General features: G+C 41.9%; 2 protein-coding genes across 3 annotated transcripts in view; one reads left to right on the top strand and one right to left on the bottom strand.

The window, feature by feature from the left end:
• The window catches only part of igsf11 (immunoglobulin superfamily member 11), a 102,741-nt gene extending 79,780 nt beyond the window's left edge, over window positions 1-22,961 (bottom strand). For both annotated transcript variants that reach the window (XM_065282113.1, XM_065282112.1), the window contains exon 1: window positions 22,391-22,961. Coding sequence is in view for 1 of the 2 variants with exons in the window: in XM_065282112.1 (XP_065138184.1) it covers window positions 22,391-22,451 (61 nt within the window). In the remaining variant the exon portion in view is untranslated. The remainder of the gene's footprint in view (window positions 1-22,390) is intronic.
• Window positions 1-26,592, top strand: part of LOC135771657 (NACHT, LRR and PYD domains-containing protein 3-like) — a 328,830-nt gene that overhangs the window by 301,603 nt on the left and 635 nt on the right. The gene's annotated exons all lie outside the window — the stretch shown is intronic.

Genomic DNA, 26,592 nt, shown 5'->3' with positions numbered 1-26,592 from the left:
TGCAAACACAAAAACACAGCAGGTTTTCAATATCGTCCATGCGGGATAAACTGATTCTTGTTCCCAGAGGGCTCAGAGGTGAGTGAAATTCGCAGACGTAAGCATTTATACCTGTAATCTGTGTGGATTACATGAGTATACTGTACGCCGATTGTGCTTTTGAGGCTTATGCGGTCACTGAAAGCATTCATTCACAAGATTTACAATCCTACACAACCTGTGTTAACTGCACAGAAACACATCTGTCTACTCCAATGTATTCATAACCTGGATATTCGTAAATCCCTGTAGACTACTTTATAACCTGAAGTGTTTGACATCCTGCTGGAAAACGCTCAGATAATTCTGGGATGCATGTCTCTCTCTCTCTCTCTCTCTCTCTCTCTCTCTCTCTCTCTCTCTCTCTGGCACATGGGGTTTTTGACACTTTAGTAAAAATCGGCTCATGGCAACTCATCAATTGCACCTTATAATTGGTCCCTGTGAAATCCGTCTGTCTGTTGTCCTATCGCTGTGTCTCTGATGGGCTGTAAATCAATACAGAGACAGTCGAAAACTCTCGGAGAGCTCGTGTCCTCTGTCGGAACGGACGCATGCTGGATCAGACAAACCGCGGCTTCACCATCATTGATGTCTGTCATTGATCTCGGCCCTTTGTGTGAACACGGCTCTTGTGCAGTATTTGTGTGACTGATTGAAATCGAAACCAAAAGCTTTGGAAATTGCCGACTGTCATCGTATGATGTACCAAACTGTTTTGCAATACGACTTGCAGTTATTTTTAATCATCTGTGCGACTGTTTTCAACAAATCTGCTTGTAACGTCCCTTGATAGTGTAAAACTGCATATAAATGTATAAATAACGTGCATTGGAAAAAGCACTACTGTATATAAATCATACCTCAACTAAATCACCTACACAATAATGGAGACTGTTACAGGGACAGTGCACCCCAAAATATGTTTTTTTTTTACATTTATTTACTCTTTCTATTTCTATTAAGGTGCACAGCATGATTTTAGATGTTGACGAATAACGCCTAAGGATTACTAACATCCTGCGCCTTCAGCGGAGTAAAGAAAATCACATGGGTTTGGATCAACATAATGACAGTTTATTAATTTTCATTGTTGTGTGTTAAACAGACCCTAAAGGCGAAGGGCTGAGCATCACGGAAAGTTTGGAAGCAGTGATGTTTACCCGAGGTCCCCTCCCGATCCGTGAAGCCGCTTGAACAGGGGTCTCGTTGTTTCAGGGAATCTCTGCTGCGGAGATTCATTCACATGGTAATAAAGTGAACAAAGCACACAAGCAGTGTCTGGCTCCAGATCCTTCACTAGCACAACCATCGCCACGGAGACGGCCCTCAATCGCCACGGAAACCGGCTCTAGAACAGAATGTCTGGCATGGTTGAGGGTACGAGAAAAATGCCAACGCATGTAGAGCGGCCAGCTCTCACTACCCATTTTGTATAAGCAATAAGCTACTTGACATTACAGTGCAGTACGGTTATTGTACCACAGTCTTGTTGTGTGTAATGATTATTGTTTGAATTGTTCAAAACAATGCCAGTGAAGAACAACGATTTAATGAGGCATTTGAAGTTCAAGAGGTCATATGACGTTGCCAACATTATAACATTAATTTGCATACATGGTGTAATGCAATGCATTTATGTGGTGTAAGGTTCAAAAACGCATTATTTTCCACATACTTGTGATGAAAATGTTATGGCCTTGGCAAATCAGTGACATAGATACATGCGGGTGTGTTTGAATGAAAGGTTTTAGGAAGACGTGGATGAGCCTTCACTTTTAGAAAGAATAAGATCTTGTTGGGTATGAGACTTTAATCTTTGCGACTTTAAAGATCTTCTTTATGGAAAACAGCTTTCATCACTCCAAAAACAAAAATAAAATAAAATCGCATCATATGAGCCCTTTAAGTGAGAGCTAAAAAACATTTTGAGACTGAACAAACAAACCCTGTTGGCGAGATGCATTTTACAGCAGGATGATATCAGCTGATGCTCGGTTAATGGAAGCACACCTGAGGCCAAATCAGTGATGTGATAAAACCAAATAATAAACACAGGAATCCCGAGGTTACAGTATGTTAAAAAATGAATCAGCTGAGTATTTACAGTCCATGTGCATTAGGGATGTGCATATCAATTAGTCTAAAATTGTTTGTAAATGTTTTGGCAGTCTGGTGGAGATTTAAAGGATTACTACACTTTCATAAAAGAAAAATCCCGATAATTAACTCACCCACATGTCATCCAACATTCTTTTTGACTGAAGAAAGAAAGACATAAACATCTTGGATGACATGGGGGTGAGTAAATTCTTAGACTTTTTTATGGAAGTGAAGTATTCATTTAAATTTAAAGGTAGAAAAGGCTATTTCATAGATGTTAGCCATAGCAAGCAAAATATAAAAAGAGATTTTCAACCAGCATAACAAAAGTGTTTCTGGACAAAATCGCCCACCGTGTCTTTAACTTATCAAACCAGAAATGAAAAGTCAAGTTTAGTGCATTGCATTGTGGGATACGGTTATTCAGGCAGTGCACAGATTAGCAAATTTACAGTCCACTGTGAATACAGAAAAATCAAATCAATCATTAATTATGAATACGAACAAAAGTGATGCTAGATTTACAGCAAAGACATTTTTTTTAATTAAGTCTATCTTTTGAGACTTCAAGCTAAGCGGAGCCAATTCTCAGAGCTTTAAAAGCAACATCTGAGCCAAACACCTCCATCTGCTTTCACAAGAACACAGAGAAGATCGTTTCAACTTCTCCACCTCCCATAGACATTCATATCTGGTGTGATGCTGAAATATTAATATTAGCTTATCTCCAAACAGAGCTCTCGCTCTCTTGTCTCTGTACTCTAAGAACTTAACGTTATGCTAATGTGTAATTAATTCCTGCAGCAGTATTTAAATCAGGATTAATTATAATTGGGCTCATTTTCATCCAGTGAGGTCGTGTAATCATTTGAAAGAGAGTCGGGCTTTTATCGCACTTTCTGTAATGTGGGGTTTAGCGCTCGGGTCACGTGCTGTAATGTCTTGCAGTCAAAGCTTGTGGAACGCCAGGTTCTCTGTCTGCTTTTCAATGATGCTGTACTTAATTGTTTAAGCCGCGTGTTCAAGAGACTCGCTCATTAACCGACTCATTTATGCAGGATCAGTCGTTCTGTGTCCCACAGACACCGCTGAAAGTCATTAACTCATTTCTGTTCTAGCAGACGCCGTCTTGCTTACAAAACTGCACAAATCGCATTACAAGTGAATAAAAAACTGAGTTGCGTGAAATACAGGAGAAGAAATCTGTCTATAGGTTCCTAGCTGGAATTGAGCTGGGAATAGAAAGTCCAAAAATACATCTATCACTGTATGGTTTTACTGCAGAGAGAAAGAAAGACAAGTCAAAGGGCTCGAGTTCAAAAGACAGGTTCTTGAGAGAAAGAAATGCAATAAATCTAAAATATCACTGGAGAACGGATGAAAAACAAACAAACATGGTGATGTCACGTCCTCAGAGGTTCCCTGTACTTCCTGTTAGTGTAAGAAACACTTTTAAACATTTTTCACCTCTGTCTGCTGGAAACCACAACAGTTTGTCAATGCAGTTCAGTCTGACAACAATCTAAAATACAGATGAATCAGTCATTATTGTGTGTGTGTGTGCATGCGTGTGTCATACTGGTTTAGTATAAACACACCCAGACAGCAGATGACCGGAGCTGCCGACTTATGCGTGGATCCGGTGTGGATCCGGCCCGGAGTCTTCTGCTGTCTGGGATGATGGATGAATGAAAGAGACAACAAGGAAATGTTAGTTTTCTCTTAAAGATCAGGATTCATATTAGAAAACCAACAGTCAAGACCTTTAAATGTCACACACAACAAAAAAAAAACAATTATGAAGTGAATTTGGTTGTATGTGGTTGTTATTCTCACAAAAAAAACATACTGCGTACATAGTGACAAAACTGTGCGACGTGACTGATTACAGGGTTCCCTTTCAGTCGGTCACTACGACGTCACGTCGTGACCGACGAATTGGGAACTCGCTTAGAGAGACCAATCTGCTTCGAATACTACTAAAACGCCAATGAACTTGGCATTGAGATATTTGCATAATGCTGGCGCCGCCCCGCCAGGTGCGTATATAAGCCACAGGTGCAAATATGGAAATTAGCTTTTTTCGCTTCGAAAGCCGGCATTATCTGCTACTGAGAAGCTACTCTCTGCTCTTCTGGGAACGGTTGCTGAAGTTGATTGACAAGCAGTACTGACACAGCGGACGCTCGCAGTATTCCACTGCTCTGCATCTTTTTTGTTTTGAGTTTAGTGTGTGCGTTGCCTCTCCCTGTGCGCATCATCAGCTGAGCACCTAAGAGTGATTTCCCTAAAGAGTGATACGTGAGAGCTCTGTGTCTTTTTAAAGACAGCCACTCTCTCGTATATTCGGAGATCAGCGTCCTTTTCAGGATAGCTTTTCCTCCGTGCGATCTTGGATGCGAGAAGTACAGGGATTCCAGTGACGGTCACGAGCGCTGTCTTCGTGCTATGGCATCGAGCACTCCGAGGCTGCGTTCGTGGAGAGCTTTTGCTCTCTCTGTGAGAGCATAACCCTCTTGGATTGCGGAGACGACTGTCGTTTCTACGGGAACGGCGTCCGCGCCTTTGCAGTGCTGAACGCCGCCATGGTGCGGCTGTCAAGCGCTCGCAGGACGCTCTTCGCATCACTACGCTGAGTAGGACGGAGGATGCGTCCTTCACCTACCGGCCTTCTCATCCTCAGCCGGTTGAGGCTCCGGTGGAGACTGCAGAGTCGTGTTCTGCGATTTCTGCCGAATCCACTGGACCTCCTTCTGGTCCCGTCACTTCTACAGCATCAGAGGGGTGCCCATTTTTTCCCTCCGAGGCGGAGTCTTCCCGGAGATGGCGGCCGTGCCCGCTCGAGCGGCGGAAACGGTAGAGTTGGAGGGGTTAATCCCTCTCCGCCCGAACCGTCCCGCCCACATGATTGGTACTTCGGAGCTGCCCGGGCCTCTACGGTCCTCACCTCCTGTGCCTGCCTTTCCCGACGGCACGAAGAGCTGACGTGATTTGCGGCCGTCTCGGCCGTTCAGCTTCACCCCTCATCTCCCTCACTAACGGAGCCGCTAAGGGGGGGATCCCTTCAGTTGAGCGGGGGGTTGCGATGCAGCTGCGTTCCTGGAGGGACCTCCCAACCCTTCCCTCCCGTGTTTGTATAGACAGTCGTCCGGTTACGGGCGCTGCCCATCAGGCATGCGGAGACGCGGCTTCAGCCCTGCACGCATTAACGTACTGCAGGTTCACCAAACGAGGCTTTAGAGATATACGAGGGAAGCCGCGACCTTCAGTCGTGCGATGTCCACCACAGTGTTCAAGATCGCCACCCTTGGCTATGTCTGACTTATATGACGGAACAACTTCATGAATGCTCCTGTCTCACAGACCGGCCTCTTCGGCGAGCCCGGGGAGTCGTACAGCTCCGCTGCGCAGACTGAGGCGATCTCCTAGGTCGTGCCCCGGCGGATGAGAGCTGCCCTGGTCCACCAACGCCGGCTCCTCAGTCTGCCTCTCGCCGTCCGCGTCCTGCGGCGGCCACCTCCGTTCCCCTCCTCGGACCCCATCTCGGCAGCGCAGGGGAACCGGTCGTCAGCAGCTCGCCCCGCCCGCTTAGCCGCTTCCCGTGAAAATCGGGAGTTTAAGTGGCCAGAGACGGGCGACCCGGAGTGGCAGAGGATCACTCTTCAGGAGACAGTGATTCGCTCCTTCCCCCGGTAGAGGGTCGGGTGGAAAATCCTTGGTTTGCATATGTTCCACCGGCTGTCCAGCCGGTACCCACTTAACCACACATAAGAGTGCATTCCTCTTTCCTCTCCAGGTCTCCGGAGGATCGAGAGAGCCGTGAGCGTACACCTGCTCACCCTACCTCTCCTCTATCGCCAGCGGGTGTCCTGAGGAGTCCGAGCTCTCCACTGAGCAGACCGGACCACCAGCACCCTCATCGGAGTCTGCGCTCTCCGCAGAGGAGACCAGACGACCGTCACCCTCAGCGGGCTCAGGTCAGTGTCTCACACACACATACTGTAGATGTTTATGCTGTCACAGCAGACGCACCGGCAGTATCACCTGTCTCGCTTCGCTGCCCCACCGCGGGTACTTCGGTAGTGTCGTTAATTCTCCTCGTACGGTCCCGGGATGCTTCGCTTCAGTTCCCAGCCCGTCTCGTTGGGTTTTACGCACTATCCGCCTCGGTTACGTAATACAATTACCGGCACTCCCCCAAATTCTCGGGCATTCGTTTCACTATTGTGAAGCGTCCGATGCACATGTACTGCGTGCAAAAGTCGATGTCCTGCTGGCGAAGGACGTTTCGAGCCGGTCCCTCTTACCGAGAATGATGATAGGGTTTTTCCAGCCTTTATCTCATAGTACCCAAAAATACGCGGTGGGTTACGACCGATTTATTTACGCACCGGCTCTACAAATCTGATCCTTTAGGATGATACGCCGAGGCTCGTATTTCAATATTCAGATCGGGTTGCAGCATAGACCTGTAGACGTGTACTTCATGTGTCCATCTCCCCTCGCCTTAGACCGTTTTTCGCTCTGCGTTCATGGAGTGGACATACTAATACTAAGTACACCATTCGAGCTGTCTCTCTCTCCCCGTGTCTCCATGTGCTAGTCACGGCATTTAAATCTCCGAGAGAGAGAGCGTTGTTCGCATTCTGCTTATATTTACGTCAACTATAATGGCTCGTTCTTGGCAAACGTGCGCGAACACAGAGATTTAATGCTTCAGCATCTCGCTTGTTTAAGTCATCAGGTCAGCTGGGAAAAGAGCAACTTTGCCCCGTGCAGAGGATCCTTTTCTCAGTATGGAAATAGACTCGATCGATTTATTGGCGTGTTTTACAAGAGCGCGCAACCAGTCAGTTCTGACTTGCCTCGGTTTAATTCGAGGAAGTACGCGGTCCCTCTGAAACAATTTCAGAAGCTCCTGGACATATGGCAGCAGCTGCGGCGTGACATCTGCTCGAGCTGCTTCATATGAGACCGCTTCAGCATTGGTTCTACGATCGAGTCTCGAGGAGAGCGTGGCGCAATGGCATACACCGTGTACCATTACACCTGCGTGTCATTTCTATTTTACCCCGTGGTCAGACCCAGCATTTCTGATAGCAATATATGCCTCTGAGTCGGGTCTCCTGGCATTCTGTAGCATGCGATGCCCCCAGCACGGGATGAGCAGCCACGTATGACGGGCTTGCAGTCTCAGGGGTGTGCATAGCACCCCAACTGCCGCGAGTGGTGCGCTGTATATCTGGGACTTGTACGCTCCGCTATGGAGATGCGAGGGAAGGATGTATTAGCCGACACCGACAACATTGCGACTGTTGCGTTATTTACCGTTAAGGCGGTTTTTGCGCTCTCGTCACCTGTCGCATCTCGCTCGTCATCTCCTCCTTTGGAGTCAGAAGCATCTGAGGTCCCTTCGTGCCATTCACTTTCCGGGGACGCTCAAATACAGCGGCGGACGCGCTTTCCCGAGCTGCGCGCCCCGGAGAATGGCGACTCCACCCCCAGACGGTCCAGCTAATTTGGAATAAGTTCGGTCGTGCGCAGATAGATCTATTTGCGTCACCGGACGATACCCACTGTCGCCTGTTTTATTAACTAACCGAGGACAGCCTCGGCGTGGATGTGCTGACACACTGCTGGCCGCGGGGGATGCGCAAATACGCATTCACTCCAGTGAGCTTAATCGCACAGACACTGTGCAAAGTCAGGCAGGACGAGGAGAGCCTTTTATTAGTCGCCCCGTACTGGACGACCAGGAATTGGTTTTCAGAGTTAATGCTCCTCGCGACAGCCCCTCCCTGGCGAATTCCCCTGAGGAAGGACTTTCTTTCTCAAGGAAGGGGCACATTTTGGCACCCGCGCCCCGACCTGTGCGATTTCCATGTATGGTCGTTGAGCGCGCGCAAGGTTTAGGTGATTTATCGCAAGCGGTATCTAACACCATCGACGCGGTACGAGCACCGTCCACAAGACGGGCTTACGCGCTTAAATGAAACCCTTTTTCGTCACCTGGTGCTCTTCGCAACGCGAGGACCCCAGAGAATGCTTAACATTGTGCTTTTATATATCTTCAACACAGGTTAGATGGTAGGCTGTCACCCTCCACCATTAAAGTTGATATCGCCGCTATTTCTGCTCATCACTCGCTTATTAACGGCAGATCAGTTGGCAGCATGATTTGGTTATTAGATTTTAAGAGGCGCTCGCAGGCTAAACCCCTCGCGCCCTCCCTCTATTCCTCCTGAGACCTGTCCATGGTGCTGAAGCCCTACTACAGGTTCCGCGTTCGAGCCTTTGCAGTCTGCGAGTCTGAAGTTTTTGTCAATGAAAACTCTGACCCTGCTAGCATTGGTCTCCGTAAGAGAGTAAGGAATTTACATGCATTCTCTGTTGACGATTCGTGCCTTCAGTTTGGTCCTGCTGTCTCACTGAGACCCAGACCAGGCTACGTGCCCAAAGTTCCCACCACTCCCTTCAGAGATAAGGTGGTGAGCTTGCAAGCGCTGCTCCCCGGAGGAGGGCAGACCCAACCATGGCTTTATTATGCCCCGTACGAGCGTTACGCAGCTACGTGGATCGCACACAAAGCCTCAGGACCTCAGACCAGCTCTTGTTTGTTATGGTGGCCAGCAGAGAGGGAAAGCTGTCACTAAGCAGAGGATGTCTCATTGGATAGTTGATACTATCGCCCTTGCTTATAATCTGCAGGGCATTCCTTGTCCATTTAATTTGAGAGCTCACTCTACTAGAAGTGTAGCCTCATTTTGGGCATTCGCTCGTGGTTCCTCGCTAACAGACATCTGCAGAGCTGCTGGTTGGGCGACACCTAATACGTTCATTAGATTTTACAGTGTTCGTGTCGAGCCTGTCTCCTCTCGTGTTCTTTCCTCGTTAGGGGAAGCACAGAGAACAGGCTCGCAGGTCGGCTTGCAGCCTCCGACTGCTGCTCCAAACTGAGCTCAGTATGGAAGGCCTTCGAGACAAAAACGCGTAATAAATTGTTTTGCCTTCCTCCGCTGCCTTGGCAGCCTGATGTTGCGGAGCATCCGCTGCCAGCCTCTCACTAGCTGCATCCTCGCGAACCTGTGTTTGGCTCGGGCATCCACATTGCGTCCCACCGGGTTCCTTTGTGAGTATTTTTCCGTGGGGTTAATCCTACTAGCCCACGTTTCCCTCAGCAGAGAACTGCTTTGCTTACACAGCCACGGCTGTCATTTATACCTCAACTACGGTTGACTTTCGCCCACCAATAGCCCTTAACGGGGCGGTGGCTTCCGCAGCGTCCCTATACCGCTCAGATAGGGCGCTTCCCAGTCGCTGGCACTACTGTGGGGTTAAAGGAACATCTAGTGCCCGGCCTTCTGCCTTAAAACCTAATTCTCCTTATCCTTAAGTGGAACCGGAGGGCTTTACGCAGACACTGGAAGAGGTCAGCCCTCAGTGGCGTTTTGGTAGGGATTCCCAATTCGTCGGTCACGACGTGACGTCGTAGTGACCGACTGAAAGGGAACGTCTCGGTTACGTATGTAACCCTCGTTCCCTGAAGGAGGGAACGGAGACGTCACGTCCCGTCGCCACAGGGCTGCTCCCTGCTGTTTATTGGCCGGTCACACTTTCCGGCTTTCTCAGCGAAAAAGAAGCTAATTTCCATATTTGCACCTGTGGCTTATATACGCACCTGGCGGGGCGGCGCCAGCATTATGCAAATATCTCAATGCCAAGTTCATTGGCGTTTTAGTAGTATTCGAAGCAGATTGGTCTCTCTAAGCGAGTTCCCAATTCGTCGGTCACGACGTGACGTCTCCGTTCCCTCCTTCAGGGAACGAGGGTTACATACGTAACCGAGACGTTCCCACACCTTAGTTAACTTCAACTTCAAGGACCTTTCAAGGACTTTCTAGGTCCAGTAAACTCAAATTCAAGGGCTAAATGTGGGGGCACATTTCAAGTAAGAGCAAGGTTACATCGCATTACCTTTAAAGATACATTGTTACAGTTCACTTTGAGGGAACTCGCGCTGCGTCACTGCGGTGACACTTTGGGGACGCCTCCAGGGTAAGTGCGTCTTAATGTGTATATTAGATTCAACCAATGGTGAGGCTTAACGACAAAGACAGGGTGATGAGGGAGCCAGGAAGTATATCGCTATCTGAAATATTGCCAAAGACGGCGTTACAGGGACGCAGGAAGTATGGCAAGGGAGACGCAGCGTTTCGTTCCCTTCTCAGGGAACAACAGTTACATACATAACCCAAGACGTTTTCATGTGTAAAACACAACTATGCAAAAAAGCATTTTGGTATGAATCAACATTTGCATACAGAAGATATAAACATTTAAAGCGAACAGTTTAGCACTAGATTCAAGCACTTTCAATGACCTGTATCTATGTATGTATATTTTCAAAAACTTCCCAGGGCCTTGAATTTTTTCCCCCAGATTCACAAACAATTAAGGATTTCAAGAACCCGTGTGGGAACCTTGTGATTAGTACAAATAGAAGAAAACTGTATTAGTAAATAGTATACGTTATTGATATATACACTCACCTAAAGGATTATTAGGAACACCTGTTCAATTTCTTATTAATGCAATGGTGTAATGGAGTGGGGGTGTTTTCTTGGCACACTTTAGGCCTCTTAGCGCCAATTGGGCATCGTTTAAATGCCACGGCCTACCTGAGCATTGTTTCTGACCATGTCCATCCCTTTATGACCACCATGTACCTATCCTCTGATGGCTACTTCCAGCAGGATAATGCACCATGTCACAAAGCTTGAATAATTTCAAATTGGTTTCTTGAACATGACAATGAGTTCACTGTACTAAAATGGCCCCCACAGTCACCAGATCTCAACCCAAAAGAGCATCTTTGGGATGTGGTGGAACAGAAGTTTCATGCCCTGGATGTGTATCCCACAAATCTCCATCATCTGTAAGATGCTATCCTATCAATATGGGCCAACATTTCTAAAGAATGCTTTCAGCACCTTGTTGAATCAATGCCACGTAGAATTAAGGCAGTTCTGAAGGCGAAAGGGGGTCAAACACAGTATTAGTATGGTGTTCCTAATAATCCTTTAGGTGAGTGTACATACAGAGAGAGCGAACGAGCAAGTGAGAGTGAGAGAGAAAGAGACTGTAATAAGTGGTCATAGATCATGTAAAGACATGAAAAATAAAGCTCCGTTAAAGCCTCATTCAGCCTAAATGATACATCAAATCCATAAATGATCTATAATCTATAAATCACTGACTACTAATCTGCTCATATGAGCCTGTTTTAGCAATAGATTTAGCTCAAATACACAGAGGAGCACTTTACTGTTTGATAAAGTAGACTTATTATACACACATAATATTCACTAAAGCCTCTCCAATAGTCTGAACTACTTAAAAAGCATTTCTGTGTAGGATCACACTAATGGTCACGTAGAGATCAGCAACACTAATATCTGATATCTGCTGTGTGTGTGTGTGTGTGTGTCATTACTTCTTTCATTATCTTCTTACTGATCTCTAATCATCTGGTCAATTTAGCTTCAGTTGTGGTGCTGAACGTCAAATCAGTATTGGGAATTTGGTTACAAACGGCCCTCATGAGATTACTCTGTATGTTAATGTGCAAGGCAAAGAAAATGATGGTAAAATAGTACATGTCAAACATGACAACAAATGACTGCAGGAACACAACACACACATGCACGCACATACAAGCTCTTTCTTGAGAAAGTGTGTTATTTCCTGTGCTGTTTCTGTCATCTCGGTTTGACAGACATCTCGGCATCAATGTGCAAGAAAGTTTAATTCACAGATTCAGTCAGCACGTCTCACACTTCAAAAGAGAAACATGATATCACTCTTTTTTTAGCTTTAAAGGCTCATATCATGTCAAACAAGATTTTGCTCTTTTAAAAGTCACAGCTGTGGTTGTTTGGAACGAACATCTTTTACTGCTCGTCATTTTTATGGTAAATTAAATGAAAAGTAAAACCTGAACATTATTGGTAGGGTTGGATGAAACTGCCAACATTTCTAACGCCGACATAATTCTAAATTTCGGCAGATACGGTATACATCTGAATATATATGAGGGTGATTCTCGTGAAATTCTTATGAGGTGTCATGAAACATTTTGATAAAAAAAAGTAAATGCAAAGTAAGAGTATCAAAATAAGAAGCATACAGTTACAAACATCTCTTGTACATGATTTCAAATGACATCATACAAACCAATTTTTTTTTCACTTTTTCATTATCGCAACGTGTCCATGACTGGATTTGGGTTCTTTGACATGGAAATATTTATAATTAAAAAATCTAAAAAATAAAAAGCTTCAGTGCATGTTATACTATAAACATTTACAGTAAAGAAACATGTGGTATTTGGTGATCATTGGTAAATGTAGAGACAATAATAAGGAATATAAATGTGTCCAAGACCAATTTTCTCATCCTCCGCAACAATTTTCAATCATTGATTAAGCCCTTGAGGAACTAACTTTTAAAAATTCAGACTTTAAAATTATATGTGCAAAAAAATTGGCTTCAAGTTTTTTTTTTATTCTGATGCTGGACACGGATTTTGTGAGAATAGACACTGGATTTCGTAAGGATCACACATGAATGTTAAAAAAGCCGTCGCAAAGAATGCCCACAATGAATGTCTTTACCTACAAACTTCTGATCAAATGAATTTGCCAAGTCTAGTATGAAGCCTCTTCCTATAAAACAATATAATGGTAGAAATAAATTCATGTTCATCTTTAATTTGTATTAAGCCTTCATACTTCCTTTCAAATAAACATTTAACTTTAATATTTAATAAGGTGCACCCGGACGTCAGGCAGGTAATAAATGCTGTACTGCAGGGGTCTCAAACTAATGGATTTTCTCGTACTACTAAGTGACAGCTTCTCTCTTGGCAAACACTCCTGACCAAGTCCCAAACAGATTAATTGATCACATGGTGACAATGAGATGATTGACGCAATATACATATGAGCGATTTAAATCCGATCAAGCATTCTGTTTTGCTCGCAGTCCCGGAGGGGCGGCTCATGCTTGCTTAGCAACAAAAGACGCCACAAGAGCGCGCTTTGAAAGAAAGGAGTGCCTTGGCCCACGTTTAACATGCATTTAAAGACGTCAACAGATTCAATCAACAGATTGAAAAACGGAAAGACAGATCTGACTGGACAGATGATCTTCTGCTGATCAAGATTTACATTTGGTGGAGAGAGAGGTATGAACATGTCCCTTTGCAGCTGTAATGCTGTATTCACACCAAACACGGTAGAGGTGGCAGAAATTCGCTATTCGAACATAATTGGACGCATGAACATTTTAAGTTTACTCGCTTTATTTGTGCGTGAAAGCCGCGCGTGAAATTCTAGTCATTCGAGACATTCACGTGGCCATTTTCGTGGCTTCCTGTAACCACATCACTACTACAGCAAGCTCCTGATTGGTTAACGCGGCGCAATTTCAGCCAAAAGTCAGATTTTTCAATTTGCACATTTCCAGCAGCAACCAGTAGGGTAATTTGTGCCGCGAGACCTCCAGACGCGCATAAACGCGTCTTTACATTGACTTAACATTGAAATCACTCTCGCTTGACGTCTCTACCACGTCTGGTGTGAACGCAGCACAAAAATCAGACTCCACCCTGTGGAAAGGCCCTTGGGAAAGAAACGTTTCTATTTAATTTCGCAATTGTTTTTCGCAGACAGCAATGACATTATATGGAAAACAACTGATGCTTTTGCTTCTTTGATCTCAACATTGCAAACTTTAGCACAGATTTAGACAAATGTATCAAAGTCAGAGATCTTAATATGAGATCAAACATTTCTCAGCTTTCTTTAAGACTAAATGATCTCATGTGCTGTGCTGTACTGACCCATATATCTAGAAAGCATTGACATTTGCATTAATGCATTTGACAGAAGCTTTTATAAAGTGCAGGTATGCATTTTTTTAATCAGTGTTTTCTCTGGGTTCGAACCTATGACCTTTTGTGTTGCTATAATGCTCGTTTATAATGTCAAACTGACAAAAATCAGTCTATATATCGATCTACCACTATTGTTTGCACATTTATTTTATAGCTCTTGACTACAATATGAACCCCCAAAAAGCAAATGAACCGAGCTATTCTGACCACATTTTTCTATAAATAATTAAAATAATATATCTGATACTGGTAAGAAAAAAATAGGCAATGGAAGACAAGTATCTGCATCAGGTTGAACCAAGAAAAATGAACAATGTGCCCTAAAACCACAGCAATACAAATGAAGAGACGCACGTCCACCTGCACTAATGATCTGTTTAAATCAATAACGGCTATCGATCAGATCGTAACACAGTATTTTATGTGTTAACCGCCCACAGCAAGTGCTCTCTGTGGTCACATATTGATTCCTCATGATAGAGAGACAGCAGGTGTAAATACCCTGCTGGAAAAAAACAGCATACCAGCAAGACCAGCATGTGTTGTTTTGTTTGGTGGTGACCACCAGCTAAACCAGCACCAAACCAGCATGGACCAGCATAGCCACTTTGTAGGTGTTTTTGGGTGTGTCCTTTAAAATGCAAATAAGTTGATCTCTGCACTAAATGTCAGTGTTGTGGTTGGATAGTGCAGAATAAGGGGCGGGATTATCCCCTTCTGACATAACAAGGGGAGCCAAATTTCAATGACCTTTTTTTTGCATGCTTGCAGAGAATGGTTTACCAAAACCAAGTTACTGGGTTGATCATTTTCTAGTTTCATAAAAGCACTGGGGACCCAATTATAGCACTTAAACATGGAAAAAGTTAGATTTTCATGATACTGTAATGTAATATCTCTAAGTTTGTATAAAAGAACTTTGTAGGAGAAATTGAACGCAGCATCATTACAGGAAGATGATCTCGCTTCACCGCTTCACCTATTACTAACAAGATCTCACATTAAACATGTCTGTAAGCAAACAGTCCTAAAGGCGAACGTATTCTCAAACACATCTGCTAGATGATTTAAGGTTAAATAAACAAAACCTTTTCTTCGGCAATCACAGCAGATTGATCATGCAGAGAGTCATGTACATTATGTTTTATATATGAACAACACTGAAATAATGACCCCGTTATAAATATCATGTGCACACGTTAAGGCTTGTATGCTACACAAAGAGATTTGTTTGAATGCGAACCTTTAAATAAAAAATCTGTTGTTCCCACAGAGATGCAATATTCCACATTTAACACAAACACTGATTGGGCATTAATGATGTTTGCAAGCACAGGGAATGAGAAAATAAGGTCAAAACTGAATACAAGCATATACTGCTAATATTTAAATAATTCGGTTTAAAATGTCTTAACTTTCAAAATGCCAGTGGTTATGATAAAATGATAAATTGTAACAATGTAAAGGTAAGATCTGAGGACATTGCATTATGGGATAATGTATTTAACGCTTTGCTTGTATGCTAACGCAATATTGGGGTATTTCATGCTTACAAAAATGAACATACTGTACACATTAGTGATTAGGACTGTGCGATACTTACAAATAATGTGATATGTGATAATGCAATATTCGATATGCACTACAATAATGTTTATTTAAACTATGATATACTTTAAACTAAAAATTAAATAGCTAGCATACATGTTTTACGTTCTGATCGTTGATCATCTTCTACGTCAAACCGCACATGTGCTCACAGACACTGACATTCGTATTACAGTCTCTCTGACCTAAACTTTGACTCTACACAACTTTAAAGTTATAAAAACATTTAGTTATTGGTATTGCAAACCTTTGCGATATGCATCCTGCGATACACATTTCTAATATTTCATATGTTTCGATAAATTGCACTGCACTAAATTAGTGATGCAGTGAAATGTTCAGCTGCCAAAAAAATGCAGTAGAAATAATTGATATTAAACAAAAAATAAATCTCTCATTGCAGCTGTTATCATGTTATAATTAAACATAGTATTACCACGGCTGCTGAGTTGCCGCTTTAATTTACTACTGCTTGTATATAAAGAAATTTTCTAGAATCTAGAAATTTAAATTATTTACATTAACAAATAAACAATCTGTTAAATTTGATTCTGTTGCACTAAATGAAACTAAATTTAGAATAGTTAGTATTGTTTTTTTGGCCAATTTTGGTGTGTTACTTTCAAAAAAGTGTGATTATTTTATTGGATTGTAGTTTTTCCAACTCATACGATTCATAAAATTAATTAAATTATTAAGTCTAATATTCATACAATTATACACAAATTACTGTAAAATTTATTACATTATAAAGTTATGTTTCTCTGAACACAGGCAAAATGACAGTGGGTTTGGTTATGAATTACAAGACTGTGGAGCGACACGCATTATAGCACAGACAATAGTATTACATTTTGATCTATATTATCTGTACTCACACCCATCCCACCATAACATTCAAGACATCTCAGGGTTTCCCGCAGCACTTTTCAGTTCGGGGGCCCACCTAAGCTGGGATACCCTACCACCTTAAAGAGTAACTAAACCCCTGGTCAGAGCCTGACTCCACCCACTGGCAATATTTGAAAAATGCAAGAAAAGTGGGCAGATCCCTACGAAGATAGAGGGGACGAACTAAGCTTGTACCAAGTGTGTGGTGAGATCGTAACAAGGGCGTGGTGAGCTTGAACCTGCTTATGTCACGAGTCATTTTTTGGACCCAACATCCAATGGGAAAATTCAACTGCAGTAGCCACCGTTCAACCTGAAGAGGGCAGCACTCAGACGTTTTTACACCATATATTGCAGTATTGAAACACTTTATATCCAAATGTCAAAAAAATTACTAAAATCAATAAACAGCACTAATAAAACATCATTCTTACAGATCATTAACTAAAAAAAGTTGGTTTGGGGTTTAGTTACTCTTTAACTAGGTCGTCCAAAAAATTTGCTGCACAAAAGGCTGTCAAGTGCATCTCGGAGAATAGCATGGATGCGCTTCACACCGCAAGCGGGCACGCGCCACATGGCCGAAATGAGAGAAAGACATGGTCCGTCAATGTCTGGAGGATAACTAGCCTGTTGATAAAACATTTATAATCTAGTATGTGTTCAATTTCTGTCATAGTTTCTTCAAAATTGAGTTTAATTTGAGTGTTTTAAATAAAAATATTTTAATCATGACGCGTACGCCCCGCCCCTTTGATTGCCACACCCCGGGCCCGCCCACCAGCACAACCCTACCACCTTAACTAACACATTTTCTGCGGGAAACCTTGCATCTCATTAACTTCTCTGTGTGTTTGATCTTTAAGGGTGCATTTGAGATGACACTTGTTTATGTATTTTCACCCCCTTATAACAAATAAATGAAGCTCAAAATACTCAAGACAGCTTTGTTCATCTTCAATACTGTAGATATTTCACATTGTCAGTGTTCTGAATGTTTATATGCTGTACAGTAAAGCTTGAATCTTCAAGCGAGTGTAATCCTCTGGATTACAGCAGTGTAAAATTTTGTTTGAATTTCACAAGATGAGCGATGCCACGGACAGATGTCTCAAACAAATTCAGCGACATTTGTCTTAAGAACAAATCCTGTCTGCTTCCTTCCAATCTAATGTGTGGAGAGATTATGAGTTAGTAGAGATTATTAAAGACCGTGACACAGTGTCTGTTTTACATACCAATGCTCAAAGATAGAGGGACAAAATAAAAGTTAAGAGTCGAACTAGAGAGAGATTCAAAGAAAGAGTCCTTTAAACTAGAGGTCTTCTCGGGTCCAAAGAAATGCACCCGACCCGAAATGATCCGAACCTGGGGTGCACTTTTAGACCCGAACCCACTCGGACCTTGGGACCCGTGAAGACCTCTACTTTGAACAGCACAGAGAGTTGATCTCTGATCTTCTCAACTTGCTAAAAGATCATTCAACTTCAAAAGACATTGCATAAAATGAAATAGCAAATTGAAAATGCAGCCATAAAAACACAACAATTTTACATACATTTTCCATATGTCGCAAAAACATATATGCTCGGGTGAGCTGTTTTTCAGGTAATTCGAAAAATGAATTTATCTCATGACATGTGCATGACATCTCTCGCCAGTATTTTAATGACATCCACATGTTGGTCTCCGATAAAGTTACCCATCTGACCTGAAAAATTCATTTCAAAGAAAGAGTCATTTTATTTCACAGATATATGTTTCTCAGCCTTATGCTTTTATTGTTTTCAGAATATACGAGAGAGACAGAGAGCAAGTGAGAGAGAGAGAACCACTGTCAATTTACTGGAGCTTATTATGAAATTTCAGAAATTACTCTTTCATTTGTTATGAGTGGATTATTTCCTGTTTCTCTGTCACACTTAGGGCCCTATCTTGCAGCCAGCGCAATTGACTTTGTCAGTGACGCATGTATCATTCGTATTTTGCACCGGCGCACAGCGGGTTTTTCCCTCCACAGACGCACGTCGGCAAACTAGGGAATAAACTTGCGCTCCCTGGGCGGTTCAGCGCAAAAAAGGAGGCGTGTTCCGGTCCCTGATGCTATTTTGCAGTTTCAAAAAACAATTGCGCCACTGACCAGAAAAAAAAGTTTAAAGTCAGTGGCGCGTTGCGTGTGGTTCATTATGCTATTTTAAGGGCGCATGCTTGACCATAATGTACAATAAATTTGTACATTGTATTGTTACAATAAAAAATATTAACACATGAGATAAGGGAAATCATTGTGGTGAGCATTGTGGTGATAGTTTTTATTTATTTTGTGTGGCTGCGTTAAAAAATTATCATGCAAATAACGATTAAAATATTTTCATAAGTTTGTTGTGTGGCTGTATTACATTTATTTTATGTAAATAATAATTAAAATGTTTTCATAAGAAACCTTAATGTATGTGAACTTGATTTGTAAGTGTACTTTGGGGTTGGACTGCTTGCGTTTCTTGGCTTTCAGCGGTGAGGGTGGACGCAGCGATGTCCTCTGCTGGCGTCAGGTCCTGTGTAGAGGCAGATCCACCACCCGTTACACGGCGTGCCCGATTTATGCTGGCAAGCTTGGGATTCCCCCGTCTCCTGACATCATTGTAGCGCTTGTGGCGCAACGTCCTGGGGATGCCAGCTGATGAGACAATTGTGGCTATTTCCTCTCACGCCTGTTTAACCAATGCTGATTTGGGCGGGTTTCTCCCATCCCCATACAAAACAACTTCTCTGTCTTTGACTGGTCTTACAAGAACGTCGGTCTCCTCAGCTGTGAACCGCTCCTGGCGTGTGCCTGGTAAATCCGTCATAATAATAGCAACCCGCCATGGAACTTGCGCCCTTGCGTTTAAAGGGAATGTTGGATGATGTTCTTATTGGTTTTTTTGATGTTACGCCCAAACCACACCTATGAATAATGAACCTACTTCAGACCAAGAGTTATTTCTCACGCTGGGAAAATAGCAACAGCACCCAATGTCCGCCCACAAACTCACTTGCGCTTTGCGCTTCGCACTTGCGTTTCAGATCGTTAAAATAGGGCCCTTAGAGTCTAAAATGCGGGAGTGCTGAGTTGGCCACGGCCACTTATTTACATCACGCGGAATAGAATAATCAGTTACGTCTGAAATTTTATTTTACGGTAACGGAATATAACGCCATATCGCTCAGCCCTAGCCATCACCATGATTTTTGGAGTAGCTGATCACAAAACATCAGTTAATGGAAGCAGCGTCATTTCACAAAAGTTTTTTTGTCGACATTTAAAAAAAAACGATAAAGTTTTGCGCAAATCTTTAATGGAAACGCAGCATCTCTTCAGAGATGAAGAAGAAATCCACCATAGTGCAACTCTAAAGAGAATTCATTTAAAGTTAAATTGTTCTTTAAAGTGAGATGTTTTATATTAAATCTCAATTTAAAAGGAAATTCACTCTAGCTGTGTTTAAAGTAGTTTTGATTTATCTTTTAGATATTGGATAACCACTGCACAGCAGGTTTCAACACCTACGCTGATCAAAAACACCTACAGCAGACAGTCATGCTACTCGTGTGTACCAGGCAGGCAAGTGTGTTTGATCATAGATAAGACAAACTCTACAGTACAGTGGCCCGCAAAGATCAGGATTGGGCCCGCTCTATTTATTTTTGATTGGCCGGGGATAAGGAGTTTTGGAGCAGGGCTCTAGTGAGATGTGCTGTGAAGTATCTGAACTGCGTTCCTCCGCTGACCTCATGTCTCTTGAAGGTGATTCTCCATCTTTCTCAAAAGTCTCAAATCATTTATTCATTCCACTTCTCTGAACCCAGTTCTATCACGTCTCTCTCTCTCTCTAAGGCACTTTTTCAGCAGTCCCAATGGTCGTTTAATTTTTGAGCGGATATTTTTAGCTGAAGATAATCGAGGTGGAAACCTCCATCTGTCCTGTGCACATTCCAGCTGCTCCGCTTTCAGCAGGAAAAAGAAAATAAGTGGAAAAAGCCACATATTGGCATCATCATAATATTAATCCTGACTCTCACTTTCATACAGTTAAGTGCATCACATGATTTTGTTAATGTATGGACATTTGCGGCATTTGCTTGGTGCCACAAGAAATTGCATAAAGAAATACAAATCAAGGTTGAATATTCACTAAAGTTAATAAGTGGTACATTGTGACCAAGTGAGTAGTTTAAAATTATTTTAGTTTGCAATCAAAAGCTGTTTATTCACTATAAAACTATTACTTGGTGAATAGACATGCTAATGTAAAATTTTACAATCATAATTTCTACATCTACAATTCGAAAGTTACGTTTAGTGTGGTTTCATGCGAGGTTTAATTGGGAGTATTGATCTGTTCGCTGGTGTGACTCATGAACCCTCAGGCAGAAAAATATCCAAAAAACACATAACCTCGCTCGCACGCTCTCCTTTAAAATAACAAATCATTCATCCTAGTTTGAGTTCAATAGCTAAAGACGTCCTCTGTGACTCGTCTACTTTTCTTTTTCAAGCTCAGGCTGGCATAGCCATTTTTCCTCACATGCCCTCAAGGTGCCCCTCCATGGTCCTTTTATACATGCCTGGCCTTTTCCTAATGGCAGAAAATGTAAAATTAATGACCACGGATCCGGCGATCCGATCGTGCACCGGACACATCTCCAAACTGACATTGACAGCTAAGCAGTAAGTGCAGCAAACCCTGTTCAGACAGCATCCAAAGACTTTTCTACAACAAGATCCATAACAGCGGAAACATGGGAACACAAGCTCTCGTGATACGCTACAAGTGCATGTAAGCACCTAGAAGTGCTCTGTAAATGGAGCGTGCACTAGAGATGCAACGGGGGATATTTGTTCTGTAAAGGATTTACAGGGATGTACCAGCAAATGCTATCACACACATGCATATATTTATGAGACATGTCTAAATAGATGAACGTATAGAGAGAGAGATGGAACAGGAAAGACTAAAAGATTTCTAATGATCAGTCAAAATAATAATAATAATCACTCATATAATCACCAATAATCACTCATGTTGGTACATTATTGACAGGTTCTGCCTTTCTCATTATAAAACCAATCGGAAGGGCAATAAAACAAAATCAATAAGGTCAACAAAGACATTGCACTGCAATTACATCAGAAACCTTTACGGTCACTGTCAATAATGTAAAATAAATAACAAGGGCAGAACAGGAGGGGTGGGGTGTATTTAAGGGAAATTTGACTATTCATGCATGCCAAATTTTAAACTTTTGTTGTACTGATAGGTAATCCAAAACTTTCTGACATGAATTATAACTCCAGGTCGTCATTGTGGGCCAACATATGCACACACTGGTGTCACCTAAACTCCAAAGAGGATGCGCAAGGAAAGTGTGTGTGCGTGCGTCAGTCACGTGGAGCTGTGCTCTTCATAATCTGGTTGGATTACAGCTTTCAGATGTGCGCTGTCTGGCACATCCGTGTATCTGCGTCCTATCTGTGACACACTCACAACTTCACAACATAAAGCTTTGTGCTGTTCAGACCATACACGCATACAACAGCTGTGCCAAAATGTATCCAAGCAACCCAAACCGTTACGCGTGTATGTGAACCGTTTAAATCAGTTTTAGGACAAATAAAACAGTACTATATTGTAAGAATGCGCGGACACAAAGTGGACACAACTTTCTTCTCAATACAAAAGGCGATACTTAGATATATACTTTTTTGACAGCAAATCACTTTGGTTTCAAATAATATAAATGAAAACCTACCGTCCACACACAAGAAGAGCAGCCAAGCAATCCACAGATCAGAATTGTGAAATTTCAGCATTTTTCTGACGTAAAAGCGCCGTGTCGTTGAGTTCAAAGTCAATCAAAATTTCTCCACAGTTTATTTGTCGGGAAATAACAGTCCGTTAAAACGGAATTCATGAGTCTGAAGCATATTAAACCTTGAAATAGCATGACACACCAAGCACGTTAAAAAGTCGAATGAAATTGGCGTAAACGCGTCTTCTCTGTCCGCGTAAAATTCCCTCGGAGAACTTGAGGCGCGTCGCGTCCCCGCGCGGAACCGCCGTGAATGCGTCCGGTGTTCGCTCTGTACCGGAGGGTCCGGGTCTGTTCTTCAGCACACATCCAACCGTTATCCGCGCCGTGTTCACATCTCTGTCACACTGAACCGGAGAAACGCGCACCGGATCCGTGAGAGGGCCGTGACCGCCGCGCGCCGCCGTGATTGACAAATCTCACCGTCTGACTTACTGAAGGCTGGCCTGTTGCCTGGAGACCGCTGACGCCATCCGAAGCGCGAGGTAACTGTGCCCTCCTCTGGCTTAAAGAAGGCACCGCGCACGCACGGCGGCGCCGCGCCCGGTGTGACCGCGCGTCAGGTGCGCGCAGGATGGAGATAAATACACACTAACGTTTATAAACACTTACTCATTCTCTATTTATATTTTTCCACATTTTACAGTGTTTTTGATAGTTTACACACAAAATATTAAATAGCACACACTTAGTGAAACCTGATTCTCAAGAAGCAAATCCACAGTCCAGATTTGCACAAAACAAGCACATTCAGCATCACGCTTTTTGTAAAACGAAACACGCGGTGTTTAGCTAAATATTAAACACACTTCACCACTTTAAACAATAACATGATGCCACTTCACTGCTTTCCAAAAAAAACCACAATTGATCAAACTTGGCGAATGGATGATGCTATGTGTTCTTTTTGTCTCCACAAATGTTTTTGTTTAAATTCTATATCATAATTAGTTTTTGTTCTGTGCAAAGTGCAACCTTTGGAAATGCATGGATGTATTGACTAATTTTTTACCATGTGCAGAGAAATAAACATGCAATGTGCAGTACTGGACTGGTGGTGTCACTGGTGTGATTGGTCAAGATGTTCCCGTACTTAAGAGTTTTTTTTTACAATGTTGAAGTCTTATTTTGTCAAAACACTACACACAATTCATACATCCAAACAAGCAGAACACCTCTGCAAATCGAAACACTTTATTTAAATCTTTACTAAAATTTAAATAAACTCAATTGGCCCTGTATGGTACCCACATCATACAATCAGATTCTGTTTGAAGCACTTACACACTCCTTAATCTTAAACACTTGTAACGCTTCAACTTTTCTAAGGATATAGTCAGGATTTAAACTTCTTTTCATTGATATTTTAAGAGTAAAGTATGTGAATGTTGACCAATTTCAATTATCTGTACATACATAGAATGCTTACTGTAAGCATCATCCATACTGATCTGGGCTGTGGTTTTGCTTCTTCAAGTGTCAGGTTCAAGTGTTATTTATAATTTTAGTGTGTAAGCAATCGTAAAAAAAATGTAATCTTAGAATGTCAATGAAAAAAATCAAACCCAGACTATATCATTGGAAAGTAGAAGCGTTACAAGTTCATTGTATAAGTGGTGCATTGTATGAACCGTGTGTGCCATGCAGTGCCAAATTTGGGTTTTGTTCAATTTTTGTAATCTTTTAAAGAGCACCTATTTCATTGCTAAAAAACAACCTTATTTTGTGTATATTGGTATAATACAATGTGTTCATGTGGTTTATGGTTAAAAAACACATTTGTTTTCCACATACCGTACACTTTTGTAGCTCCATATTTCACTCTCTTCCTGAAACACACAGATTTGAAAAGCTCGGTGTCCCTGATTGGCCAGATAATCTGTACGTTGTGATTGGCCTGAATACCTCTAATGTCAGCCGGATTAAAATGTTTGAAAGAGTCGATCACAATGCAATGCTAACAGGAGTTAACTTACAGACTGTGAGTCTGAAGCGGAAGGAATTATGAAAATGTCGGTCTTTACTACACCACCAATCCCAGGAAGTAAACTGTTACCTACAAAATGTGTGTTTGTTGTAGTCCAAAAAAAAAAAAAAAAAAAATATGTTATAGTTAACTCGCATCATTGTTTCCTTTTTTTACCTTTTGCATATTGTTAACATGTACTAATACACACTTACACACCAAAGGAAATTTAAAAACGTCAATCGGACAATAGGTGCTCTTTAAAGAAGTGTTTTGATTTGCAAAAGACCAAATGTGTTCTGCTACTTGTGTGTGGATGTGTAAAGTGTGTGTAGTGTTTTGACCAAATGAGCCTTGGTTTAATAAGCACTCGTAAAAAACTGTAAAATAATAGTAAACTAATAAAAAACTAAATCTAACTAAGAATTATTTTGTGACTTTTAGAATCCAAAATCAGTCAAACTATGGTATATTTTATCATCCTCAGTGTAGTCATCCTTTACCTGAAATTTGTAAAACTGATCTCATGTCATTTTATCCAAAAGCTTCTTGAGGTCTCCAAGCTGAACGTGTTCACATCTAGTCTGGGGTGCTTTATTCATGGACCTCGCAGTCCACAATTACATTTACGTATGTCTACAAAAACAATTTCAGACATTTAGGTGTTGATTTTTAAGATCATGAAAACATTTTAGTGATCTGGTCCTGCACTTTCTAACAGAAGTGTTTTCTTTTGATTTCCTAAAACTTGACATGGAGATGTTTTAGTGTGCCTCATTATAGGTTTGCCCATCCTATCTACAGTATCTGATATTCTCAGGGACCAGGGGTGCCGCTAGCAATTTTGGGCCCTATGAAAAAATAGGGGGTCAGGCCCCCCCATACCCATTTCGTACCAAACATACAATCCAACCTACTGTAGCTATTCAAAATCTTTGTCTGTAATTTAATAATACAGAACTATTTATTTTGCTATTATTTTGACCACAGTTATCAGTATTTATAGATACCTAAAATGTCTGCAGCTAAGATAATTTATAGTGCAATGTAAATTTAATTGAAAAATACAGTACATTAAATCAAATATTCAGAGAAAAAGCAACATTCTTAAAAATTAAAGATAAATGTGACCATGCCTGTGAAAACCCAGCTGAAGTATTTCTTTGTGATTTACTGTTTTCCACATAAAATCATCCTATATAATGTAAAGAACATTTGTGAAAATATAAACTTGATATCTTTAATGTTGACTGAGTAATGTCATGTCAGCGATTGAAATCATAGTGAAATTAATGCTTGAAATTAAACTGTGATGCTTTTTATCTCACAATAAGATTTGAGGCTTTAGTCTGATTTTCAGAGACAGTCTTACTTACATGACATACTGTATACTTGAGCTGTTACACACACGACATTGTAACATTTAAAAAACAACAATGCATCTTTTCTATGTACATTCTGCCTGAAATAAGACTGGGTCAACAATGCTTGACCAAAGCGGCGTGATGAGCTTTAACCTGCTTACATCACGAGGCATTTTTTGGACCCAACATTCAATAGGAAAATTCAACTGCAGTAGCCACCGTTCAACCTGAAGAGGGCAGCACTCAGACGTTTTTACACCATATATTATAGTATTGAAACACTTTATATCCAAATGTCAAAAAACTTACTAAAATCAATGAACAGCACTAATAAAACCCCATTCTTACAGATCATTAACTAAAAAAAGTTGGTTTAGGGTTTAGTTACTCTTTAAGAAAACAGCTATACTGTTATTAAATTATTCTTCAGACTGTTTTTTAATCAACGGGACTCTAAAATGAAATGAATGACAACTATAGCAGATTACGACATAGATTTCCATTGATTTCTTAACCCTGTTGCAAGTTGAGAAGCTTTAATATACATAATTTGACAGGTTTAGCCTTAGTTGCATTTCAGTTTTATCACAACCAACTCGATTTACGACTGCATAAAAATCCTTCCTTGGCATATTGCGATACAAAACAAAACAGTGTGTAACCGATCGCATTTCTAGTTTATGTTAATTAGCTTATACGGGCTACGTTAATTAAACAGCTTATGAGGGCTGACTTCGCGTTAGAATCATAACATAAAACAGGGAACGTAAATCCCCTTGTGTTTTTTTAAACTGGGGTGAACAGAGCGAAGA

Source organism: Paramisgurnus dabryanus, chromosome 8 (genome assembly GCF_030506205.2).
Source record: "Paramisgurnus dabryanus chromosome 8, PD_genome_1.1, whole genome shotgun sequence".
Classification (NCBI taxonomy): domain Eukaryota; kingdom Metazoa; phylum Chordata; class Actinopteri; order Cypriniformes; family Cobitidae; genus Paramisgurnus; species Paramisgurnus dabryanus.
This window is presented reverse-complemented; position numbering and strand designations above follow the sequence as displayed.